The 24,208-nt window shown below is 39.1% G+C and overlaps 3 protein-coding genes across 3 annotated transcripts; 1 reads left to right on the top strand and 2 right to left on the bottom strand.

The window, feature by feature from the left end:
• Positions 1-1,030: 1,030 nt before the first annotated feature.
• LOC134826614 (tetratricopeptide repeat protein 21B-like) lies at positions 1,031-22,437 on the bottom strand. Its single transcript, XM_063839067.1, has 16 exons — positions 22,385-22,437; positions 22,139-22,268; positions 21,921-22,031; positions 21,629-21,798; positions 20,969-21,342; positions 20,756-20,854; positions 20,482-20,598; positions 20,245-20,320; positions 6,224-6,429; positions 5,955-6,047; positions 5,365-5,494; positions 2,832-4,853; positions 2,430-2,539; positions 2,087-2,207; positions 1,796-1,863; positions 1,031-1,655 (listed from the first exon to the last, which is right to left on the bottom strand). Exons 5-16 carry the CDS (start codon positions 21,107-21,109, stop codon positions 1,578-1,580), a joined length of 3,261 nt encoding a protein of 1,086 aa, XP_063695137.1. The 5' UTR covers positions 21,110-21,342; positions 21,629-21,798; positions 21,921-22,031; positions 22,139-22,268; positions 22,385-22,437; the 3' UTR covers positions 1,031-1,577.
• LOC134826615 (potassium voltage-gated channel subfamily D member 1-like) lies at positions 15,914-18,491 on the top strand. Its single transcript, XM_063839068.1, has 4 exons — positions 15,914-16,120; positions 16,638-16,835; positions 17,279-17,385; positions 17,572-18,491. The coding sequence occupies exons 1-4, from the start codon at positions 15,956-15,958 to the stop codon at positions 18,392-18,394; spliced, it is 1,293 nt and encodes a 430-aa protein (XP_063695138.1). The 5' UTR covers positions 15,914-15,955; the 3' UTR covers positions 18,395-18,491.
• A 185-nt stretch (positions 22,438-22,622) lies between the features above and the next one.
• LOC134811903 (DNA-directed RNA polymerases I and III subunit RPAC2-like) lies at positions 22,623-23,540 on the bottom strand. Its single transcript, XM_063819048.1, has 2 exons — positions 23,440-23,540; positions 22,623-22,945 (listed from the first exon to the last, which is right to left on the bottom strand). Exons 1-2 carry the CDS (start codon positions 23,537-23,539, stop codon positions 22,731-22,733), a joined length of 315 nt encoding a protein of 104 aa, XP_063675118.1. The 5' UTR covers position 23,540; the 3' UTR covers positions 22,623-22,730.
• Positions 23,541-24,208: the final 668 nt, after the last annotated feature.

Below are 24,208 nucleotides of genomic sequence, written 5' to 3'. Positions count from 1 at the left end.
CAACCACTTCGTTAGATCCGCGTGATGCACCACTGAACCACGCCGAGCTGCGAAGGATTGACATCGTCAATCAAACCTCTCTCTCTCTCTGTTCTGGTCAACGGTTTCTGGCCTCTTACTTCAAAGAGGCGTCGATCAAACCACAAACTTAAACGATAATCCCAATTTAAATTATACTTTGCACTTCGGATGGTTTTAATTTAGAAACCAATCCTTGTAACTGTGACACTTACAACTAACCAACCAATCCTTGTAACTGTGAAGCTAACCAACCAATCCTTGTTAACGGGTGATACTCGTAAAATATTTGTTCCATATATTAGGACCGTCGACGAGTCTAACTCGGCGCGCGTCCTGGTAGGTTGTAAACCTACAAAATCCTTGTAACTGTGACACTAACCAACCAATACTTGTTCAGCACTACATTGGTCAATGGTCACTAATCACTATCTAGTTACTGTGTACTGGTATGGGGACCCCAGGCTATTATGTTCATAAATAGAGATTCGGCAGAATGAAAATGCTGAGTGCCGCCCAGTAACTATCTAGAAGAGAAGTTCAAAGTTGTCGCTAGATCAGAAAAGTATAGAATTATAGGCGGGTAAAGGAACTATACACAACGTGGCACTTTAGTAGTGAGACTCTTAACGACCTGCTCAACTTACATCGAGATAACTGAGTGCTTTATTGCATATTGGGTAAGTTAGCGGCTAATCAGACTTTTGTATTCTGCATTACTATTAGTGTTGACTGCTGCTTTAATTAAACAAGTTTATTTATTCGAATCATAGGATTTTTATTATGTTACAAATTATAATGATAATTGTGTTTTCATATGTTGTGTGCCGTCAAGCTGTGGTCTTGCCCTAACCAGAGCCCTCTCGCTTGCAGTTGCAGTAGCGCGCGACCACATTCTCTTGTCCCAAACTGCACCACCCGAGGAAACTGGTCTATAACCGCTTAATTATTTTTATACGGTCAAAGAATTAATATTATCGATTTAATATTATCGAATCAAAATTCACCAGATAAAGCTTTTAAAAAGTTAGAGATAAGCACATCGTAATTTTACATGGGATGATTAAAACACTCATATGAGAGATATAAAACCAAACAACACAAATAGCAAAAATACAACTTAATAAACGTTCAGATTTTTCTTGCTTCGGGTACCAATACATTTACAGTAAAAGTAAAACCATTGACGCTTCTACATTCTAGAAACATAACCAATGGCTGTTGCATATCAGGCACCATCTTAAAAATTTATAATAAATAACTGTTTATTAACAATCTGGATATTCACTGCTTTTTACATATATAATAATATATATATACACTATACAAATTATTGACACCAATCACTGATATTTCCACACAATGAATTATGATTTCTGAAGTCTGAACCCGTTCCAAATTAAATGGATTGATAATGCCAGCACTATCAAACTATGTCAAGAAAGAAATAATAATCTAAAGTAAGTTAAATATTTCTGATCTGGTAAGAGAGCGGCACTGTTCGGTTAACAGACAATTTGATACTGAGGAAGGTATTTTCTGAAGAATCTGCACATATCTCATACTCTGATGTTCGCTCTGGCTTTTTCAAGGATTTCTTTTCTGATCTTTGGGTAATTTGGGTGATGATTCAGCACCTGAAAAAGAAGTGGGCTCTAAAGGGATTATAAAAAATACAATTATATGGACAATAAAGAGTTATAAAAAAAAGTACAAAAAATGAGGAACTAGTTAATATAATTTGATAGCTAAAAGTGTCATCAAATAGGCGTCAAACCTTGTGGCAAACATCGATAGCATCAACGAATCGTTTAGCTTTAAGATAGTTGAATCCAAGTTTGAAACCTGCAAAGAAATTCAATTTCTATAATCAATATTACAAAATTTAATAATTAAAATGGGGAAGTGACCATTGGAGAGGTACTTTTTACTTGACGCATGCACATTCTCACAAATAACCAAAACTAGACCGAGAAATAATTACAAAAATAATAAAACGAGGCTGAAATCAGAAAAACAGTCGTTCGTTGTAATTGAAGACCTGGCAGATTGCCAAAGTAAAACTCACCAATGGTAGGGTTGGTGAAGTTGCTGAACTGCCACGCCCTCTCGTAGTTAATAGCAGCATCCTTGTAGCTCGCCTCTTTCTCGTTCACGTAACCGTGATATTCCCACGCTTTGAAACACGCCTGGTGCCAGTCATTGTTAGTGATAAAATTGCAATTTCTGTCATAAAGTTTGATGATTTTGTGATGTTAAAACGATTCTGATGAAACAAACGTTATCAGTGGGTGCGGATATATTTAAACAACTTGCATTCATTACATTCAAAAATCGGGGGCCGATAAAAATGTGCATAATCTATACCAGATAACGGGTTTAGATGCGTTGTATAACGGGCATTCGCTTACCTGATTATGTTGAATACACTTCTTCAGGAGATCCTGCGCCATATCGTATTTACTGTTTATAATATAGATGTCAGCCAGGAGTAGCCACGCTTTTTCAAACTCCTCCGCATCTGGAATTAAAGTTTATAAAAATAATAAATGTGTTTAAGACTGAACAATTTCCAGAGCCTCAGTTTATAGCGATACTGTACCAGACGTGATATTATCTCAGAAGTAGTTTGATAATAGGTGTAAATGAAGTAAACCTACCTTAGTAGGCATACTTCATTTACGCTTATTATCAAACTACACAGTGGTCAGTCAGCGACTTAAACATTGAAATAATCGATGTATCTAATTTTCAGGAAAAGATTTACTTAAATCATGATTCATGAACTACATGGCAGATCATTGAGATCTTACCGATCGGATTCCACTGCATTTTCGCTATACGTTTCAGTTGATTCCGGGCCCTGGGAACTTGTTTGAGGATCATGAAAGCGATGGCAGACCCGAGCAGGGCGGGCACGTGATCACTCTGTGTGGCTACCACTTCCATAAAACTATCCAGGGCGCGCTCCACGTTTTGCTTGCTCTGCGTGGCTATCAGACAGTAATTCTCCAGTATGCGAACTTTCATCGCGCTCTGAGCGTTGGTGGGCCTCAGATCGTGGAGTAACTTCTCAGCTGCTTTAACTGACAACATATCATTCTCTTTGCGCTCCGCCACCAAACGTTCAGGTTCTGAGTTAGCAAATACCTCTCCCCCGAGCGTGTCGTTGTCGGGGTTCAAACAGATCCAGATCATGGCCAGCACTGCCTTTTCGCCCCAGGTCGAGTCCTTGCGGGCCAGATTAAAGTGCTTAAGTGCGGTGTGAGAGTTGCCACCATACCAGGCGTGCAGTCCTTTACAGTAGTTAAAACCTGGAGACAGAGGTATTTTAGCAGAGGACCGTTCAGCCATGTCCAAGAATCTGGTGCTTTCCTCGGCCTTCCCAGCTCTTCTGAGCAGGTCGATAAGAGTGGACAGTGCAGTGAAGTTGTCTGGTCTCTTCTTCAGTAGCTGCTGGAAATGGTGGATAGCTTCTGTGTGTTGGCTTCGCTGGAAAAGCACGTTGGCGAGCACTACAATAGCCTGTTCGTCCTGAGGGTTCTTCTGAAGGAGCAAGGAGCATATGTTCTGACACTCCTCCAATTCACCAGTGGAGATGTGAAGGTTTGCTAGGGCCAGTGATGCGGATACGTTGTCAGGGTCCTGCGCTAAGGCATCTCTGTAACACTCCATGGCTTTGGTGAAATCTCTGGCATCACAGTAATGTTCCGCTATGTTCATACTTAGCCGAGCAAAGTGTTTCTTAAATTCATCAATTTTGTCAGAGTTCTCAACGGATGCACGCTTGACGACTTTGTCCATTCCTTCGCCGGCCCTCTTGAGAAAGTCCAGTGCATCAGCAAGCTGACCTCTCTTCTGGGCGAGTGATCCTAATAACTCACAGTATTTGGACTCCTCTATCAAACTCGGGAGATCAGATCTGGCAGCGAGACCTTCAAGAGCTGTTTTCAGAATTCTTTCAGCTTTCTCAAAAGACTTGAGTTTTATGAGCAAATCAGCTAGATCATACCTTAGTTCCGAGAAAGTGGGTGTCTGTTTTAGAGCTGTCTCATAATAATTAATAGCCTTGTTGTAGTTGTGTGTCTTGACGAATGCCTTGCCTATTTTACTAGCTAACTTCGCATCTCGAGGATTTTTCTTAAGAGCAGACTCGTACACACTGATAGCTTTGTCGGGCTGAATGATCTGCATGTAAGCGTCACCTAGCAAGATGATGTTTTCAGGGGAAGGATTTTGGTCGACCAGATCCTGAAAACAGCTGATGTACATCTTCTTGTCTTTGCGGTGTTTGAAGTAGATGTTAGCAAGTTTCTTCCTGGCTTGATTGTAGTGCGGCTTGTCAGGTTCTATCTTCTTCAGGGTCACTAACGCCGACTCATAATCTCCTCTAGCTACAGACAAATCCGCGTTTGCTATCGCTATCCTGATCTCGTTAGGAGTATTCTGGAACTCGTTAATAGCGTCCTGCATTATCTTTGCAGCTTCGTGATTGAACCCAAGTTTCTTGTTCACCTCGATCAGTTCCAAGTACACAGCAATCTTGTCAGTGCTGCTGCCCTTATCTTTGGTGAACAGTTTCAGGGCCTGTTTCAGAGTCTTCAGACAAGTCTCATCATCTCCACGTTCCTTCTGTACACACGCCTGAACATAGTGGTACACAGGTGACTCCATCAGCTCGAAGTTGTAACTTAGGCCTATCTCGAGGGATTGAACAGCTTGCCTGTGGTTGCCCTCTATTAGTGATATCCGTGCCATTAAGAGGTGGGCTTCTCCGTACGAAACGTCGCGGTTCAGGCATTCCTGACACAACGCTTTAGCTCCGTCTTTCTGACCTGCGGGAAACGGCAAAAAGTTTAGATCCCCAAAATCTCAATTTGCTGATCTCTATAACAACTACATTAAATAAATTCATGAGCTAAACGAATTCCAAAATTCAATAAATACGTCTCAAAATAGGTAGGCTATAACATGTCCTTCTCGTGGCTGCTGTACCATGCATCGGCGACAAGAAACCTTTATAAAGTTAGCCAGTAATTGCTGTCTCAAGAGTTTAAGTGCACTAAGGAGCACTAAGGAGCACTAAGGAACAGTTTTTAATACGTTTGAGCCTGAGGCCTATTTTCAGCAAAATTGACAGCAAATTATTTTCAGAGCCATAAATCTTCAAGTAATAATCTATATATGGACTCATGAGAACTAATCGACTTTGGAAACATGTAATAAAACGTGTTCACTGCGAAAGAATACAAGGAGGAAACTGAAAATGCTCAAGAGGTAGACTCAGCCGACTGATGTAAAATGGAACGCTTGATTTGAAATTTTACGAGAGTAATTTCGACTAACCAGAGAGATATTTGACTTTAGCGAGGAGGAAAACTGCACTGAGCATACCAGGCGCCCCAGCAATGACAGGGGAGAGAATATTGGAACAAACTCCCAAAGCTGCTGATGGAACTTGGCCGGCTCCTTGTGGCTGAACAAATGTTGAGGGTCATGTAAGATATTAGAGTTCAATGTTAGATAAATTGAGAATAGTAAAACAATTATTTAATTAAACATTAGTTTAATAAATCAATTATTAATTTTACGGCACAATAAATCAATATGCTAAACATGCAGCAGCTGCTGCTTGACAATAACATATTATAAATAAATCAGCGGAGGTTTGAGGCGGTTTGAAGTGCCAAAGGTCACTGATTAATGTGCTTATCGTTGGATTTGACAGCTCAACCGTCCACTACGTCAATAGTCTAACTTAGTGTACTGAATATAAAATATAATAGTCGCACAAGCATTTCTCGAACCCGCAACCTTGAGAAGCCCTTCCAAGCAACCACTGGATCACTGGACCACCAAGCCTCAAATCATAACCAAGGTTTTAAATCACACAATCGACAAATGACTACCAGTAAAAACATCAGCTCAAGTCTTACCTCTGAGGGAGCATAAGTCAAGTAGAGCTCGACAATCTGAAGAAGAAAGTCAGGGTCCATTTTAATAAAATACTCGCATCCTGGCACCTCATTCTGCGGGATAGCGTTGTTAAATTATATAAATTATATGTAATGGGTAATACATGCGCGTGAGGGCGCTGTGATAGCCTCTTATGGTTGAAGTTTTCCAGTAGCTTGTTTACAGTAATATTAGCTGTTTACAAATAAGCAAATATAAATTTAGAGGATTTAAACTGCAAAAAACTGACCTCCAACTCAGAAGATCTGATCTCAATGGCATCGTTGAGATGCTTTAAGACTTCCGCCTCTCCAACGCCTTGCTTAGCAGACACCTGAGCTCTCAGCAGCATAAGCTCAGCGGGCCGGGAGGTGGTAGCTGATATCTCGTGAAGGAAGTCCAGCTGAGAGGCAGCGTCCTCAATCGAGCCAGCTGCCAGGAGACACCTTGTACCACCTGAGGACATTAATTAAGTTACAATCATTTGCTTGTCTGTATAATTATGCATTAATTATGTCTCATAACCAGCTGATAATATGGCGCTGTATAATTGGCGCTGTAGCGTCATACACCCGGTCAGGACAGCATAATCAGGACACATTATATCAGCTCACCACTTGTGCGGTGAGACATGACACCACCATATAATGACTGGTGTATTTCTCTCACTTATCTTCCTCTAGCTGGCTTTGATCACACATACTGTGTGATCCAGAAATGTACATCGAAGTCTCTCGGAATGTGATGAGCAAGAATTTAGGTGGGTCGAGGTATTATCAGACATGCTCCGTAGAGGCAGGTCCACATCTGTCATAATGAGTATGAGTAATACTTGTACTTTGTAGTCGGAGGAGGAGTAATATACTTGTAAGCTTGTAGTAGTTGGTAACAATGGATCGGAGGAGTGTAATCGGTCCGATCACAGCAGCTTCCTGATATTACTTTGTTAGGGTAACATGGCAACTGGTTGTCAGTGGTCTGTGTTGTTATTACTACTACTTGGACCGTATATCTGATCTGTCTCTATAAACGCTGTTATCCTGTTGCTATGTATCCTTGTCATTTGCTGGATCATTGCCCTGTCAGGTACTACTGCCTTATTTCTATCCTTTAGAAATTGAATTTCGCCGACGCAACGGTTGTTCGAAAATAAGCCCTTAGACGTAAGAAAAAGGTCACCTGTTAATGATTGTGTCCAATTAGAAGCTCATAAAAAGAAACGAACTAAACATCTTGAAATTCGGACTGATTTCACCTAGAGTTAGGACTGATCTTAGCTGAGGAGGCGATATTCATTCTAGTTAGTAGCATGACATTCCTCTGTCTAGACCATTCTAACTATATAGAAGCAGATTCAGGTTTTAGCTTCAAGAGTTTTACGACTTCCTCTTTGCTACGACCTACTTAAAGATTTCGACAAACTCCAGAAACAGCGAGTGAGACAAGAGAAAGGCTATGACGGAGGTTTAGTTTAAACTTGGGTACCCTACTAAAAACTGTTCACTAGATGTTTACATAAGATTTGATTTACAAAAGTGTTAATAAATCATGGTCGACGGTCGTGTTGGACATAATATTAATAATAACATAAACCCTTAGATGAATTAGCCGCTGATCATTTTGACAGGAAATTAATATGCCATTCACCTTGTATTGTCAACCGAAAATGTTACCGGTTTTTGCTTTTTCCGGCCAAAACATTTGCCATATTCATCTTTGATATTTATCTTTGTTAATTTTCCGTTTATCTTAAATTTCCATGACATCATTTAGTGTCTATTATATTAGTTATTTTTCTTTCTGATCGATTTAATTCAACTCTTTTGTTTTGTACACTGTCTAGCCTAGCTATGCTCAACTGTAATGTCGTTTTGTCGTTGTTCACTAACGCGAAAGTAATGAATGGATTGGATCTTTTCCTACGACTTTAAATACATGCCGTAATCAAGTATTAGCTGTCCAATGTGTCCATGACACCTTTAAATCTTGCCTATATTGTCAATGGAGTACCAAAGGGCACATTATTAGGTCGAGTCCCATCCATTTTCTTATTTTTCTCAACGATATCGAACTGTGCGTGAGTGTGCGTCTCAGCCGCCGATATTCGATACAATGCTGATCACACAAGAAATGCTTTTTCCATGAAAACATAACACGATGTTGTGAAAGACTTGACCCCTAGACGAACCCAGTGTAATTGCTCGATTGTTACTCTTGACACGTGTACATAATGTACAATGTATATACAGCAGATTTGACAACATCATCACCACGGCACCACACGGCTCCAACTGACACACCGTCTGGTATCTATAATCGACAGTACACTGAGTAGGTCTATCACAAATTACAGCCGAGGCATTGTCTATAAACGTAATAAATCGATTCTCCCAACCCAATAAATCATAATGATTCGTCTCGTTTGATTGTTCTTTCGCCTTTTGTTATTAATAGATTGCGTCAATCCTCTCCAAGCATCTCCCATAATCAGTCTTCAATTGTTTCCACTTGCTTCTTTTTATTACATTCATTTGTCAGACTGCTCGATCTACAGTACTGGTGTGTTAACCTTACGGAATATCATTTGTAGCCTACGTCCAGACATTCTGAAACGTGACATTACATTTATTTATATTCTCTATTGATTATAACATATATATAATATATTCTATTGGTTATGAGCGGACAATACAAAACATGCACAGATCAGAGCAACTAATAAAAATCCTGTGTCATAAGTCAGTTTTAAAAATCAATTTCTATAATGATGTGTTCCTACTGTCTTCTTGTAAAAAAAATAGAGTGATGTAATGATTATCTCTGATAATTTTGTAAAAAAAGAGACAGCTTATTTCGACCCACAATGGCATGGTGCGATCTTCTACTTTGTATCAGGAAAGTCTGCAACAGATAATATACATTTTATGAGTATTTGCGTTGATATTAAGTTTAATTATACCAAATTGCAATCGATTAGACATCGCTGTTACTGTATGACTTGTCATTTTAAATTCATAAATTTAATTGAATCCAGCAGATCGTTATGACAATTTTCGCTTTGAAATGCAAACGGAATAGTCCATTGTCAGACTCGCCGTCTGATTGTATAGCATTGTACAGTTTGACTTTTGAGGTCGTTCTTTTATCAACACATGTCTTCATCAGTAATTGTTTTTTCTCTGTTTTGTATACACCCGTTCTCTAGACGGCGGTTGCCAACACGATCTTCAGTAGTTTTTGTATGTTCTGTGATGAATGTCGCACTCTACCGGCTCAATCATGGATTATATATATTTGGGTTCTTGATCTTATTTTCAGCTTTCTTTGTTAAGAGAGGGAATAATTGCAACTTCAGAGTAAGAGCGCAGCATTAACAAGAATTCAAATTATCTTGAAGATTATATAAGAGCCACTTCCTCTGTTTTCAGTTAAAAGCCTAGGTAATTTGAGTTCAAGGTGAATCCTTCTGAGTTCACCTACAGTAAATGATAGATCAACCATTTGTAAATTGGACGCTGCTTATTTAAAAAACAAATCGATCCAAATACCTATTGTAATTTTATTGTGGGTGGAATTTTGGGCCAGAGCCAAGACTTAAAATGGCATAAATTTCTATGAAGAAAATGGAAAACCTTTGAGTAAATCAAAGCTCATACCATGACCACTGACCAGGCTACTAGAAGCTCACACCAGGCTACTAGAAGCATGATCAGACTTTGGCATGATCGGGTAGAATTTTGCACGATGCTAAATTTAAGGGAAATTGTTAGTATCTAGTCTGGTCATATAACTTCCAAAATATCCGTTATTTTGAAATACTTTTCACAGGATCGTAAATGTAATCAGCTTGGCGAGACACAACTTTTATCACCAAGTTTATGATATCTGAAGAACAAAATTGTTTGAAAATGTACAGAAAGGCCAGGGGGAACCCAATTTCTATCGTTCTTTAAGGCTAAAACTCTGTAAAATATTGGTTTGTCAAAATTTTAAATTCCAAAATGGCATAAATGCCACTTTAGGTCGTTGCCTCCCGCCCCTCCCAGTAAGACTCACCTTATCATAGTAGGAGGAGGGTATATTAGCGAACCATTATAGGCAAGGATGGTAAATGCGTTTTGGGGAGACTACGCGTAGGTACTACGCATACGTATTTCCCGATGATAAATTACGTATTTCAAATTAAGTTGCAGTAACGCGCGAAGATCTATATATGAATATTACATTACAGTTTATGGAATCGTGGCCTCATTGGTTAATACGCTAGCTCCATATCAGCAGATTGCGAGTTCGAGACTCGGATAGGATCATTTTTTCCCATACTTTTTGGCAATTATGAATAACTAATGAATAACTAAAAATACCTCTGTAATATAACTAGCAAGGTGAAATGAAATCGTCATCCGGCCGAAAAATTTATTATAGCCGTTTTAAAAGTTTATTATAGCCGTTTTTTCTTTCCAGGCTGGATTCCTAGTCACTTTTTAAACTTATGCCACTGGGAAGTCCGTGTTAATCCGGTAACCGGTTTCAAAATTCAAGCAAGAGAGACTTGTGATCTTAGTCTGCGAATATTGTAATAGATAAAAATGCACTGGAACTGGGTCTCGGTTGAATGTCTATTCCTCGAGGGAGGCATAACTGCTTTATAACCTGAAAAGCTCTGCTCTGCAGCAGACCGACTGATTGGTTGCAGTTCAGCATAAGAATAGCAAGTCGCTGCAGCGTTTTCATTCGAGCACCGTGAAGTCTCCAAAACGACTGTCAGTATTGCTATATTAATATACCACTGGGCCAGCGACGCACGCGCAAATATCACTAATCTGTAATCACGTATTTCGAAAGAGATACGCGCGTATTTTGAGAAATTTTACCATCAAAGAATTTAAGCGCCAAATTTTGCCTATTTCACGTATTTCTTAGAATTTTTGAATACGGCGTATTTACAGGCGATTTTTTGACGTATTTACCATCGATGATTATAGGAGGCTTGAAAGGTTTGCCGCCAATATTGAGCATGCGTGATGCCTTACAAACTAACATAAGCTACCAATATCACGTTTTATTGCGATACCCCGGTGCATCGGCAAGCTTTGAAGGTGGTTCAATAATAGACAACCATGTTTTAAGATACGTGTGGACTGTGGAACAGTCCAAAAACTAACTTTGTGCGGCTGGGCGGGGTACTCCACCCATCTTGTCACCTGGTTAACCGTGAAATAAGCCGGAAATAGTGACGATTTCCGTTTATCTTCCAGCAAGTGCACGCGGGCAGCATCAAGAGCACATAATCACCTGCATCTGGCTCATAATAATTAGTGTGCGATGTGTCGAATACTAAAGCTGTATAATCAATTAGGCGAGTGTGTATATATACTACAATCCTGTCACGCCAGTTCTAGTCAAATAATCGCGATTCTTCCTGTTTCTAATTTCATGCTTATTTTACTTTGGTAATTCCAACAACAGCCATATGGCTATTAAGTAACCGACCAATTACAGGACGCCGAATGATCTACATTGGACCAAATTTTCTGTTTTAATGTAGATATGGTTACCAATTAACCATCTCTTGTTTTCACTTTCAGTTGGATTACTTGTATAGAATACGGTATAGTAAGATTGCAACGCTGTTAATTTGCACTGCCATGATGTTCACCGGAACTTGTCTTCCTATTTGAATAAGGTTCTACATATGCCCATCTCACTGCATCATAACGGGCGCCATATTGTCGGTATTTCATCTTGTGACTTGTTTGAAGTTCACGAGAAAAAAGGCCCTTTTAAATTTAGTTAATTTAATTTTGTTTAATTCAATATGAAAAGATTTAAATTTTAAAGTGTTTAAATTGAGCATGGCTTCCTAAGATATCCATATCAGGACCATTAGAGTCTATAACGAGTGGAGAGTATAAGTATCTTTGCGGTCTTGTGCAATGTGCTATTGCTCTCGTATACAGGATATCTGCAATAAGAACATATCACGAACTAATAAAAACTCTCGATACATTACACAAGAACATATTAACGGCGGTATACTCATATAAAGTTTAGCGTAATTGGCATTTAGGAACTCCATATTTAAACGTTTACACAGCAGCACAACGTATCGATTTTCGAACAGAGCTAGCCTTAGAGTAGAACGCACCACTCATAGTTTACAACGTTGGTGCCTCACAGGCAACCTTCACATCGATCATTTGATCTATATCAGGAGATTACCAGCAGTCCAGCAGTGCAATTTAAAACAACGATCATTAAATTTGCTGCACAAGTGTACGGTCGCGGTTATTACTGGGCCTTTCTTTCGCTGTATAGATCTGTGTGTACTGTAGAATGTAGATACACTATGCACTTTCCTCCATTTGTAAAGACAAACGGATGAATAGACAGAACACGTCAAAGCTAAAACACGTCATTCTTTGAATATTGATATATTTTGTAAGGCAACGATATACAGTAGTTTTGTTTGGTGAATGATGTTTGAATCGGGACCCTCGCAATATCTCAACTCCTCGTCTGCAAGGCTGCTTTAAGAATTCTTTGCCTGATTCTGCTTTACAAATATTGGTTGAAATATCTCTTGGTTGCATTCCAGGCTCCTATATTTTATATCAAGGCATTCACGTCCGGATGGCGGATACTCCAAAATACTGTAATTATATGATCATCTTGTAAACTACAATTATCTAATTAAATTGGCTAATGCAGATCATTGTTGTTTACTGGTTCTCTAATAGCCCTGATAAAAGAAGTTACCAAATAAAGCTTTCGAAATACTGCCGGCAAGGTGGAACTAAGGTTTCAGCATATCAACTACATGGTGATGGCATTGGTTGTGGCATTGGTTGTGGTATTGATTGTAGTATTGTCATTGGTTGTGGCATTGGTTGTGGTACTGGTTGTGGTATTGGTTGTGGTATTGGTTGTGGTATTGGTTGTGGTATTGGTTGTGGTATTGGTTGTGGTACTGGTTGTGGTACTGGTTGTGGTACTGGTTGTGGTATTGGTTGCGGTATTGGTTGTGGTATTGGTTGTGGAACTGGTTGTGGTATTGGTTGTGGTACTGGTTGTGGTACTGGTTGCGGTATTGGTTGCGGTATTGGTTAGTCGTTACTAGAACGTACGATATTATGTTAATTACAAAAGCATGGCTTGTTGTTACAGCTGTAATTTGTAGCTGCAACAGGAAGTAGTAACCATCTCAGGCTAATAATCAAAGTAACAACTTGCCTTCAGATGACCTGACTCCACCCCTTCTCCCCCCGCGCTCGCGACTATTCCCACGCGGGCCAGCCAAACTTTCTCCTGGTCTTCGTAAACTTCCTAGGAACTAAGGAAAACTGGACGATCGGAACTCGTTTTTTAGGTTACCTGGGACAGGCTGGCGTGGGTTTTGTTCACGTAAAAGAGACTGACAATCGACAACACGTCCACACACACAGGCCGGCGTGAATGATATTGTAATTTTGCTGCTTCTCCCGAATTATGCACATATTATCGCTGTCAAGTCGGGGTATTGTTATGCTGCGGTCGACAATTAAAGATCTAAATGATATACAATAATGCCAACAAAGATTGATCTGCATCTTCTAATGTGGCTGCCTCAAGAATTAATGAAGAACTTATTAACGTATCCCACTGTAAGTCTGCGTCTCGTCGCCTGACTTTTTGTTGTTGAGGATGGGAGCTGGCGTGTGAGTATGTTGTTTTGTCATCATTCAAATGTAGCAGCAGATACTCGGGACATGTAGCCTAGGTTTTGTTTTCTGTGTGATTTAAACACTGATAATAATCCTTTGAAAAGTGTATCCTGTGCGATTTTTCTGTGCGATTGATTTGTAATCTGTGCGCCAATAATCCGGCAAACTAATGCCTTTCATTGCTTTATTAGTAACCATTAACTTTAAATGGTTATTAAATATTAATGCATTGGGAAGTTTACGATTTGCCCACATTTTATCACTTCCGTTTGCCCTCCAAACATGATCGAAACCCGTAGAACATTTTCACAAGTATAATAATTATTATTGGTCGCCGATAATCACAATATTTTTATAGTAAGCCTCCGGCAGCAGCTTGCCTTAGGACCTGTCGTTCCCCGGCAACAGCAGCCCATAACTGTGACTCGGTTTTTATTAGCAAACAAAGCGAACGTTCAGAGCTGTGTGACCTTATTTATATATTGATATTTACATACTTTTGTGGGTATCAGTTGGTTAGAAATGGCATTTAGTATGTTGACTCCAACTGAACAGAACAATTACATCGAGTAGTCTTTGATGATGAAGTTTAGCAGATGAATAGCCCTACTATTATTACTACCATGTCGGAACTAAGTCCGATCTACGCCAGATAACCCCTCCATATCTCCCTGTCCCGCATCAGGGTTCGCAGTTCCTCTTTAGAGTTTGTCCCAACTTCCTTCAGTAACATAGACAAGTAGCTTTGTCTTGCTCGGCCTTGCTGTTGTCTACCATGCATAGGTTCCCATAAGACTAAATCACTGGCAAGAAGCTCAGGATGTCTGATGCAGTGCCCCGCCATTTTTAATCTCCTGCTTCGTAACTTGTTTGACAGCCTTGGTAGCCTACCATACAAAGTTATATTGCTGACCTTGTCCTTCCATGAGATACCCGGTACCATACGCAGCATCTTTGTGTATGTCCCGTCCAAACTTTTCTCTGGGGCCTTTGTCAGTGTCCAGGTTTCTGATCCGTAGAGCAGTACTGACTCACAAGCCATTATGAACAGTCTAATCTAAAGGCTCTTAGAGAGTTTGGATTTCCAGATATCCTGCAGTCTATGAAAGGCACCCCATGCTTTTCCCTTTCCAACCCTTATCTCCCTATCTGTGCTCTCGATCCAGGAGCCTAAGTAGATGAAATCATCAACATGAATAGCCCTAGTAGCTGAAAATAATCGTCTAGGTACAATAGAATAGATTAGAGACATCAATATTATTAGTTTTAATTTGCTGCTAATTATAGCTTTTCACTCTCTCTACTTTTTGGGTACTTGAGCTTTTAGTTTGTTGGAATTTTTGCATATTTCTCTGTTAATTTTTTGTCTCAGCTACACAATGAAACTCTCAAATTAGTTTCAATCGCTGAAGTTTCAAATTAACGTGTTAATTAACTTGTGAATATTTTGCGATATTTCCTCGATTTCATTGCGCTGGAATAGTGATCCTTGAAAAGAAACTTCTCTCATTGTTTCTGAATGAGCCAGACAATGAATCGGTAAATTCCTGGACAATGTATTTTAATTAAGTTTAATATTTGTTTAATTAACGAAGATCTTTCGTGAGAGCGTACACATTTTTCTGAGCTTCTATAAACTATAGTTTATACAGTACTTGTAATGCGTTTTCCACCAATAAAAACAAAGTGTGGTAACCCTATCAGTAGATACACCTTCTTAGTGGAGCGGCACAAATTATCTCTGTCATTTTGTCTCTGCAGGAGTAAAAAAGGATGATTTGGCAGAAGCCACGACCTAGCCCGGACAGCAATTATGCCCGCCACATTTAAAATGGCAGCGTCGTGTGCTGTCACAAAACGGTAGTGTATTTACAAGGCTGACCAAGATCTCACATGTGTCGGTATTAATTAGAGAGCAGCCCGTTTAGCTCTAGGTATCAACACACGCGGGCATGATGTGAAGAATGTGACTTATTATTAAATAAGTTTATTTTATAGGAGAGAGATAGTTGATCAAGTTTTTAAAAATGTAATCGGATCTTAAATTCCTTGTTGGAAGTAGAATTGACAGTCTTAATCGCGTCAAATCGCAGAAATATTCGCGGTTAATAAGAGCTACTCTAAGTTTCGTTTATTATGCATTATGATCATATTATCGTAGTGATGTTAGTATTATAATTATTTATCTTTTGTAACTGTTGTCCTTCTATTAGCATAACATCTTTAAACATGTTTCCTGTTCACAGAATAGGATCCATGAATTATGATGCGAACTTAGGATGATCTTGATCCGACGTCAGTCGATAGTCACAAAGCAGCAGCTAAAGGAACAGCGAGATAAAATATTCAGGAGGCAGTCTATTATCTCTCAAGATTACCGGACTGAACCCAGCCAGAGATCTCATAACATTGTGGTTCTCAATGTTCGGGGTAATTTTTATGAGGTAAGATTGAATGATTGATTCAAACTCCCCGTAGGAAAACTAAAAAATCGATGTAAATTTGCACCACTGTACTGTTCTATGATCAATTTATCCCAGCGAGAAAATTGCACGTTAATTCAGTCACTATTTGACACCCTGGATCTTACTTAAATATTCATTAATGAACTGGGTTGTAGATGTGCCTTTGTGTTAGATATCTATTAGGCTCATCATGCGAACGATCCGCTTGTCTGTGAATTCCCCCGAACAGAGATTATGCTCTATTGGTATTGTATACTGTACACTAATTTGGCAGTAAATGATCATGTCGGTGTGGTAATCAAATTCGGTGTAACATATTGGAAAATGAGACTGTCTCACTCCACATAGCTGATGCATGATACAACGCGAACGTAGCGGTGACTTAGCAATTCCACCTGTATTCTATAGTTCAAAACCTTCTTAAATTTAATACTTACCCATATTTACAGGCTACCTCTAAGACTTGGTCCTCTTATTGATCCTTCAACTAACTCAGGTGTTTCAAAGTACTCTACACAAGTACAAGGACACACTGTTGGGCTCCGAAGAGTTGCGCGAGTACTATGACAGAGAGAGCGGGGAGCACATCATAGACACAGATCCTCAGATATTCTACACTATCCTACACTTCTATCAGACCAATGGACATCTCTACTGCCCGCCTAGTATCACAGAGGAACGCTTCTTGGAAGAGGTAAGAATGTGTGGTCAGGTGAAAAGAGAATAGATAAACTTTATTTTCCGCCTAATTTATTTTTTCTGCCTTTATTTTTTTTCTTCTGTCTAGATTATTTTTCCGCCTAATTTATTTTCCCGCCTTAATTAATGTACCTTGTCAGCATGGATGAGGCATATTCCTTAAAACTGGAGGGGGATTATGGAAATATATAATTGATACGAGAGGGTCTTGTTTCAGAAGCTATCAAATAAATTGTGTTAATCGTCTTAAGCATTTCCTTAAGTCTTAAATTAATGAAAGGAGTTTCACTCATTTGCTATTTTTTGGTCAACATGTTAATACCTGATAATGACGTCACAATTCAAACGTTTTCTTGAGTCGGCATCCTCCGACCACTAACTTCACCAAACAGGTCTTTAGCTGATCCGACTAGTCATAACTGTTCAAACTAATTTCAGATAAAGTTCTTCCGGCTGACTAAATACTTTCTGAAGCTGAATGACACGCCCGGTGAGTCGTCGGGAGAAGAGGAGAATGCACGACCAAAGAAAGCCAACATGGTTTGGTAAGATTAAATTTAGAGGGGATAAACCATACTTAAAGACTAAAGAGGCCTAAAGTCATCACCGCAAAGCGAATATTTCAACTGTTAGAAAAATGAGGCAGCTCACGAACTTCTGTAAATGAAGAAATCATAAACAAGTCCTGAATGTAATATCATTTTATCACAAATTTAACATTGCCTTTTCAGGACATTTCTTGAGAAATCGAATTCCTCAGTCGGAGCAAGAATTTGGTCTTACTGCTCCATCGTTTGTATTCTAATGGCAGTTACAATCTTCATGGTAGAAACTATTCCAGAAATCGAGGAGAAGGTGTCCGACGAAACTACTCTTCTACATTTTGTCTTCTTCTGTATTGAAACGACCTGCATCGCTTTTTTCACACTAGAGTTCATACTGCGAGCTTTTGCGTGTCCTCAGTTTATAATTTTTGTAAAAAACGTGCTCAATTGGGTGGACTTCATTTCAATTCTCCCTTACTACATAGGACTAATATTCCCAGGAGGAATAGCGCATATATTTGTAGTGCTGCGAGTTTTGAGGGTAGTAAGAGTATTAAGACTTGCCCGCCACTCCGACGGCATCAAAATCATCTTTTTGGCGCTTTCAACGAGCGTAAGTGAACTCTTCTTTCTCATTTTCTTCTGGTCGATTGCCATCATATTTTTCGGCAGCCTCATACACTACGTGGAGGGAATCGAGGACAAGGACGGAAACTACAACGCCGCATTTGACTCGATCCCGCGCAGCGCTTGGTGGGTGGTGGTGACTATGAGCAGCGTGGGCTATGGTGACTGCTACCCTATAACATGGCAAGGCAAAATCATTGGAAGCCTCTGTATCATGTCGTGCATGTTGGTTCTAGCTCTGCCCATGACGGTTATCATATCCAAAGTAACGAGAACGTATCACGCGTATATTCAGAAAGAGAACAGGATAGAGTTACGAAGACAGATGGCAGAAAGCAAGAAGATTGACAGTTCAAATTATAACAGCAGCACGGCAGTGTGAGGTTGGCTGCTGGGTCAGGGACTTTTGCTGCTCTGGTCGTGTAATTAAACACGTGATCGGTAGCGGCTTTGTGTGTGGTGTAATAACGATATGATTTTTATGTTTTTAGCCCTTATTATTGTTTTAGGAACAATTAATTTGCCCCCGCTCCCCAGGCAACCATTGATTTTTCCCTTTTTGTAGCTCTGAAAGTTCAGTGAGAAATGAACACCGGAAAATAACGGAAATCTTAACTCATTAAAAGTTCATGTGCACTTTTTACGATTACTCAAACATGTTGCTGTCGTTCCTTATTGTAGACCGTATTTAGAAAAGTCTAAATTAAAATTGAGCCGCTTCCCTTCCCTTCTTCAAACGTCTTCCGTAGAAATATTAATTTCTAAACATGCATGTTTAGACTTAAGACGAGGCATACAGCAGTGCATACTGCATAATACATGCGTTATTTATATAAAATATGTACAATCACAATATACACAGCTTATTAATACAGTTTAGTCACTTTACGCCTTGTTTATGCACACTTAAACACGTATCTAATATAACTCGGATTTGGAAGGGAAGGGAAGCGATGAAAAAGGTCAACAATTGAACTCATGGACAACAATGATAGCACAAGTATCCACCAAAACAATTGTTTTGAAGCCCATGAATGTGCATTTCCGTTTCCTTGATAATACGTCATAATACGTCATTGGGTGTGTTGCTTAGTTAGTGACAATTACCGTTTTGTAAACAATGACAATATGACAATATGTTCATACTTTCAAGTATGGAATATGGAATCGGATTTGGATAGTTTACCATTGTAACTGTGAGCTAGCCATGTCATATGTAATACCATTGCAACTGTGTGCTAGCCATGTCATATGTAATTCACATTGTTCAATGTATCTATTCGTAATAAAAGAAGTGACTAGCGCAAAGTTTTACCCTGCAGATTATGGTTGATTGTAACTGTCTTACATTTGACAAACGGTTCACCTAGAAGAATTTTCGAGCTACTAAATTTTTCCAGTCACAAAAGGTATAAATGTCGAATAACTTAAGCATTCAACATAACAAATGATGTCGATTACTCCAAAGTTAATTGTTGAACTAATAGAGTATCAAAGGATGAATAGAGTATCAAAGGATAAAAGCCACTGTGCCTGCATTTAATAACTTGGTGATCCAATTCAACTTTGTGATTCAAAACATATTCATGGATCTGGATGTTTTGAAAGGTTATTACGACCAATCACCAATCGAAAGGAGACAATATTTCGTAAGATGGAGCGTACGAACAATCATATATTCAGTTCATTTCATCATATCGGTGATCGTGTAGTTTATATGGAATATTTTATTCAAAGCCTTCTTGTAAATTGCGCATCGTGAAATGCTGTTGTCCCACCAACCCCATAACTATTTCTAATCCGGCTGCATTCAATATGTTTTACCGGTCTTTGTTGTATACTTATCGCATCTTAAGGATTTTTATTGTTAACTACTTCAGATTTGTGGAAAGTTCGATATAATAAGCGTACGAACAAGTATTTAAATCCAGCACAACCGAAAAAAACCGGAGTGAAGAACCTCGTTGCACAATTTAAAGGAAAAACGTTGGGCAACTCATAAACCCTGGATCTGCTACTTTATATCTCCAGTTATCGAAGAAGGCAACACACTTTCAGTTCCAGTAGTGGATTATATATTAGTGGAATCAAACCACATTCATGATTAAAACGTGGTAAGATTGTTGAATTAAAATTCTCTAATTAAAGTCATACCTGGTTTGCTATACTGCTAGAGTATTGTTTTCCAGTAATTACAACAGCATTCTTTTTGTAAAAATAGTAGTTCATTACCTAAACAAGCCAACATTGAACTTTCGTCGATTGTAGACGCTCTTTTGAAGCACTTTTTGGCCTCACCAACTTTGCCCTGAAATGAGAATATTAAGATGTAGAAGTCATGATCTAACAGATACCTATAATTAGTATCAAGTCATTTAAAAATCGCAACCAGATGTACTTAAAACGTGAACTTACCAGCTAGGGCTTTTTGAGAAAAGGACATAAAATATATGAGAATAAAGTGCTGACCTGCATCATGAGTTGATTTCCCATCTCAGTGTGGTAAAGACTGTTGTCATGACTGATAGACATGGCTCGTTCTAGCAGAGTTATCGTCTGTTGTAGCACCATGTTGTGCCTTCCACACTGGCAGAGGTTTATGGTATTATTAGGTTCGGAATAATACAAACCAGGGGAGTGCCAGACGATAAATTTACCGTTATAATTGAATATGTAGTCGATGAAACCGATCATAACACCAGAGAGAACAGGTAAATGTGTAGAATCAGGTTTTTCCACTTACGAGACGAGAAAAAGCAGCACTGTAGAGATGGTAAAGTTGATGAGCTGCCGGCTCAAACCTATCCATTGTGGTAACTAACTCTCCAAGTTTTTGAGCAACCTAAAGAGAGTATTATTAGATGTGCCGTACTAAAATCACTGAGAAATATAAATATGTTACTGCAAAATGCGAATATCAAAATTACATAATCAAGATGAATTTTACGGGCTTTACCTCGGAGTACTTTCCCTCAAGACACAACATATACAGTACAGTCACTGCTTTCGCTTGGATACAGTTAGGATCAGCCTTAAGAATTCTATTGCTCGTCTCATAAGCCTGTTCCCAATCCTGAATAGCCAGCAATACGTTCATCTTTTCCAATAAGCACGGTAGGTTCTTCGGATGCTGAACAACCGCTTGATTCACACTGTCCAGTGCATCGTCCCATCTTTTGAGAGCTGCATGACATTTAGCCAGACCAACAAGGGTGTTGATATCTTTTGATCCACCTGGAAGCTCCGTGCATTCTTTAAATATTTAAGAGCTTTGCTTTGGTATCCAGTTTTCTTCATGAGAAGTTCACACCAACCAAGCATGGCAATGCCCTGCAGGAGACATATTATTATTGCTAAAATCTTACAGAAAGTGAACAACATCCTGTTGTAAAACACACCACATGCATGTCTGGTTGCATACTACTGGCATGCACCCAGTACGTACAGGCCAGCCAATCTCCAAATCGCGAACGCGTGTTGTCATAGCGATACAACAAATTTGCGCGCAGCATTTTCATTAAAACGTTGCGATTATACAGACAAAAGTACGCGCGTCTTCCACGAACACATAAATTACAAAGTAACCGAAGACACCAGTATTTGGCGCCCAACTTACGTCCAAATTTTTCCCGTTCGTTATTTTGAGCAGTCTGTTGAAGTAATCTCTGCCTTTATCAGGACGGCCACACAGTACAAGAAACAACCCAGCAAAATATAGATTCTTCTCCCCGGCAGTGGACCGTTCATGTTTTATCCGGGTTTCTAGCTCAGACACTGCTTCTTTATCTGAATGGAAACGGAATTAACAGTTTTATCGGTAGAAAATCCAGAAATAACCACAAATTGATAATATATTAATGAACAGTATTAAAACATTGGAGTTAAAAATAGCATTTCAAAAGACAAACCAATGATTCTAGCTTTTCTGTGGGCCATGATTAGTGCGAAGGAAGCAGCAATGACCAGGTCCCTGTGATCACCTATCGATGAAAGCTCTCGCATTGCTTCAGGAATGTGATCTGACAGGAAGAGGTCGATGTTAAAAAATGTCACTGATCTTTATTACACCTGATAAGCTTTGGTTAGCATTTTACTTGAGAAAATCATAATTGAACTGACATAATACCTTGCATGAGGAGAGAAACGCCATCAAAGAATGACAGAACAGGGTCACTGCCATATTTCTCTTTAACTTCCACTATCGTGTTCTGTATCGTGTTATACAGCTTCTCTCGGCCATAGTAAAACAATTTTGACTGAAAATTATGTTATTTATATCTCAAATTAATCAAATGATAAAAAACGTAGAGAAGTGATTATGAATAATATAAAACAAGACTCAGGAATTGCCGCAACAATTAAAATAACTCACCAACAAGGCCGAGTCTGAGGCTGCCATTCAACTTGCACCCCTATTAAAAGTAAGCAGGTTATAATATGAAGTGTTACAAGTTAGGATCTTGTGTAATGGTGAGGTGCAATGTGCATCAGAGTCATACTATTAGCACAGTGATAAGTGTTTTATCACAGAGAAAATTTCATGGATATTCATTATTCAACTCGACGACAATAAAACAGGGTCAGTTTTTCCAAAGAAAAAGTTTAAAAGATTCGTCAAATAATTAAAATATAAAATGTCAGCAAATCCAATAGATAAAACTTATTCCCTCTTAAAAACAGATCACAATAAAGTTAAAAAATACATCATTGTCTGCACACTATCCCTGGAACTTCTCCTCGGCCTTATCAATCGTCTCCAGCACGTGATCACATACGTCAGTGATATCATCCAGGGCCGTGTACAGCGCTGATAAACAGGGGGTGTTGTAGGTTTGGATCCGGAGGTTGATCTTGTTCTCGGAGGGGTGCGGTACACTGTACCCTGCAAACTCTACAGCTGGGTTTTTTATCAGCATGTGCCGCACTACGTTACCTAGCAGGAGAGAGACAGTTAAGGGGGCGGGGGGGGGGGGTCTTCATGGAAATTTTCTCAAATCGACTTTTTAGTTGCTTCTAATAAAGGGGAGTGATATCTATCAGCTGCTTTTGATTCCATAGAAAAATATTATTCCTAGCCGAAATTATCGCCCGTCAAAGGTCAGCACTTGTGTGTAATTGTATTGCGCAAGCGATTTTTGATCGCGTGTACTGAAAATCAAGTTTTTTTGAGAAAATTTCTATGATGACCCCCCCTGCCCCCTTAATTGCTGATTGACCTATGAATAGAAAGAGGGGGGGGGGGGGGGGGGGGGCCGGGGGCGATCAAACGACGCGACGTTGACAAAGCAATGTCAGGGTGATGTATATCAAACGCCCCACCAATGGATTTGCACGTTAGTGATATTTTGTGATGAGCGGATGGTTATGTAAGATCAGTATAATACACAGTATTCACTAAATTTTCACCATTTACGTACAAACGCTTACCCATAGTGTGGTCCTCTCCGTGTAGAACAAGTGTAGTACAGAGATCATCATGTTCCTCGCCCTCCACAATACTCAGTTTTCCAACATGTTCCGTCTCCATTATTACTAGTGGATGGTAACGGTTAAGGTGAGACTAGTGCACAAGTAAATTACAAACTCTTACGAGGATTAAGGTGTTGAATGGAAGATTTAAAGTTTCAGTTTTATACCTTACTCGGGATTATTACGACGGGTTTATTAACGACCGGTTAAAATATGGTTCGGGAAAAATATGGCGAAATTGCTCAAAACCCACCACATTTTCCCGGTCGCCATTTTACCGGTGTCCAACCTTTCAATTTTAGATTCAAAAATTTTGTCTCAGATGTAAATTTCCTTATTAGAGATAAGCAAGTTTAGAAATTTTCGCATTGCTAAAACTTGTGAAACAAGTCGAATTATCAAATAACCATTATGACTCAATTTGTAGAAAATCTTCGAAAGAATGCATCGTTCACATTGTTTAGAATTATGAATAAATGACTGATCACTGATGAAACTGATTCATGTTATTGACAGTTCTAATTAATTCAAGTTTTAATTTAACTGTTACTTTTACTTTGAGTCCTATTTCATTATGTAGAGATAGTCAATACCTAAGAAATTAAAAATTGGCCTATTTAAATCAACTTTGACAATAAGGATATATGACAACAACAAGAATTGGGAAAAAATGTGAATTTTTTGCAATTTCAGCCAAATGAAGTCAATAAACCTACAACAAGTGTCC

This window comes from Bolinopsis microptera, chromosome 2, assembly GCF_026151205.1.
Source record: "Bolinopsis microptera isolate Bmic1 chromosome 2, MBARI_Bmic_1.0, whole genome shotgun sequence".
NCBI classification, from domain to species: domain Eukaryota; kingdom Metazoa; phylum Ctenophora; class Tentaculata; order Lobata; family Bolinopsidae; genus Bolinopsis; species Bolinopsis microptera.
This window is presented reverse-complemented; position numbering and strand designations above follow the sequence as displayed.

What these genes read in the sequence shown, in the direction of transcription:
- LOC134826615 (XM_063839068.1), top strand. Translation starts at nt 15,956, where the DNA reads ATGATCTTGATCCGACGTCAGTCGATAGTCACAAAGCAGCAGCTAAAG. An exon ending in TTCGGGGTAATTTTTATGAG is followed by an intron (nt 16,121 to 16,637) that starts GTAAGATTGAAT and finishes CAACTAACTCAG; the next exon opens with GTGTTTCAAAGTACTCTACA. An exon ending in AAGAAAGCCAACATGGTTTG is followed by an intron (nt 17,386 to 17,571) that starts GTAAGATTAAAT and finishes TTGCCTTTTCAG; the next exon opens with GACATTTCTTGAGAAATCGA.
- LOC134826614 (XM_063839067.1), bottom strand. Translation starts at nt 21,109, where the DNA reads ATGAACGTATTGCTGGCTATTCAGGATTGGGAACAGGCTTATGAGACG. An exon ending in GAAATCAACTCATGATGCAG is followed by an intron (nt 20,321 to 20,481) that starts GTCAGCACTTTA and finishes TTCTCATTTCAG; the next exon opens with GGCAAAGTTGGTGAGGCCAA. An exon ending in AATGCAGTGGAATCCGATCG is followed by an intron (nt 2,540 to 2,831) that starts GTAAGATCTCAA and finishes CTTTAATTCCAG; the next exon opens with ATGCGGAGGAGTTTGAAAAA.
- LOC134811903 (XM_063819048.1), bottom strand. Translation starts at nt 23,539, where the DNA reads ATGGAGACGGAACATGTTGGAAAACTGAGTATTGTGGAGGGCGAGGAA. An exon ending in CGGAGAGGACCACACTATGG is followed by an intron (nt 22,946 to 23,439) that starts GTAAGCGTTTGT and finishes CTCTCCTGCTAG; the next exon opens with GTAACGTAGTGCGGCACATG.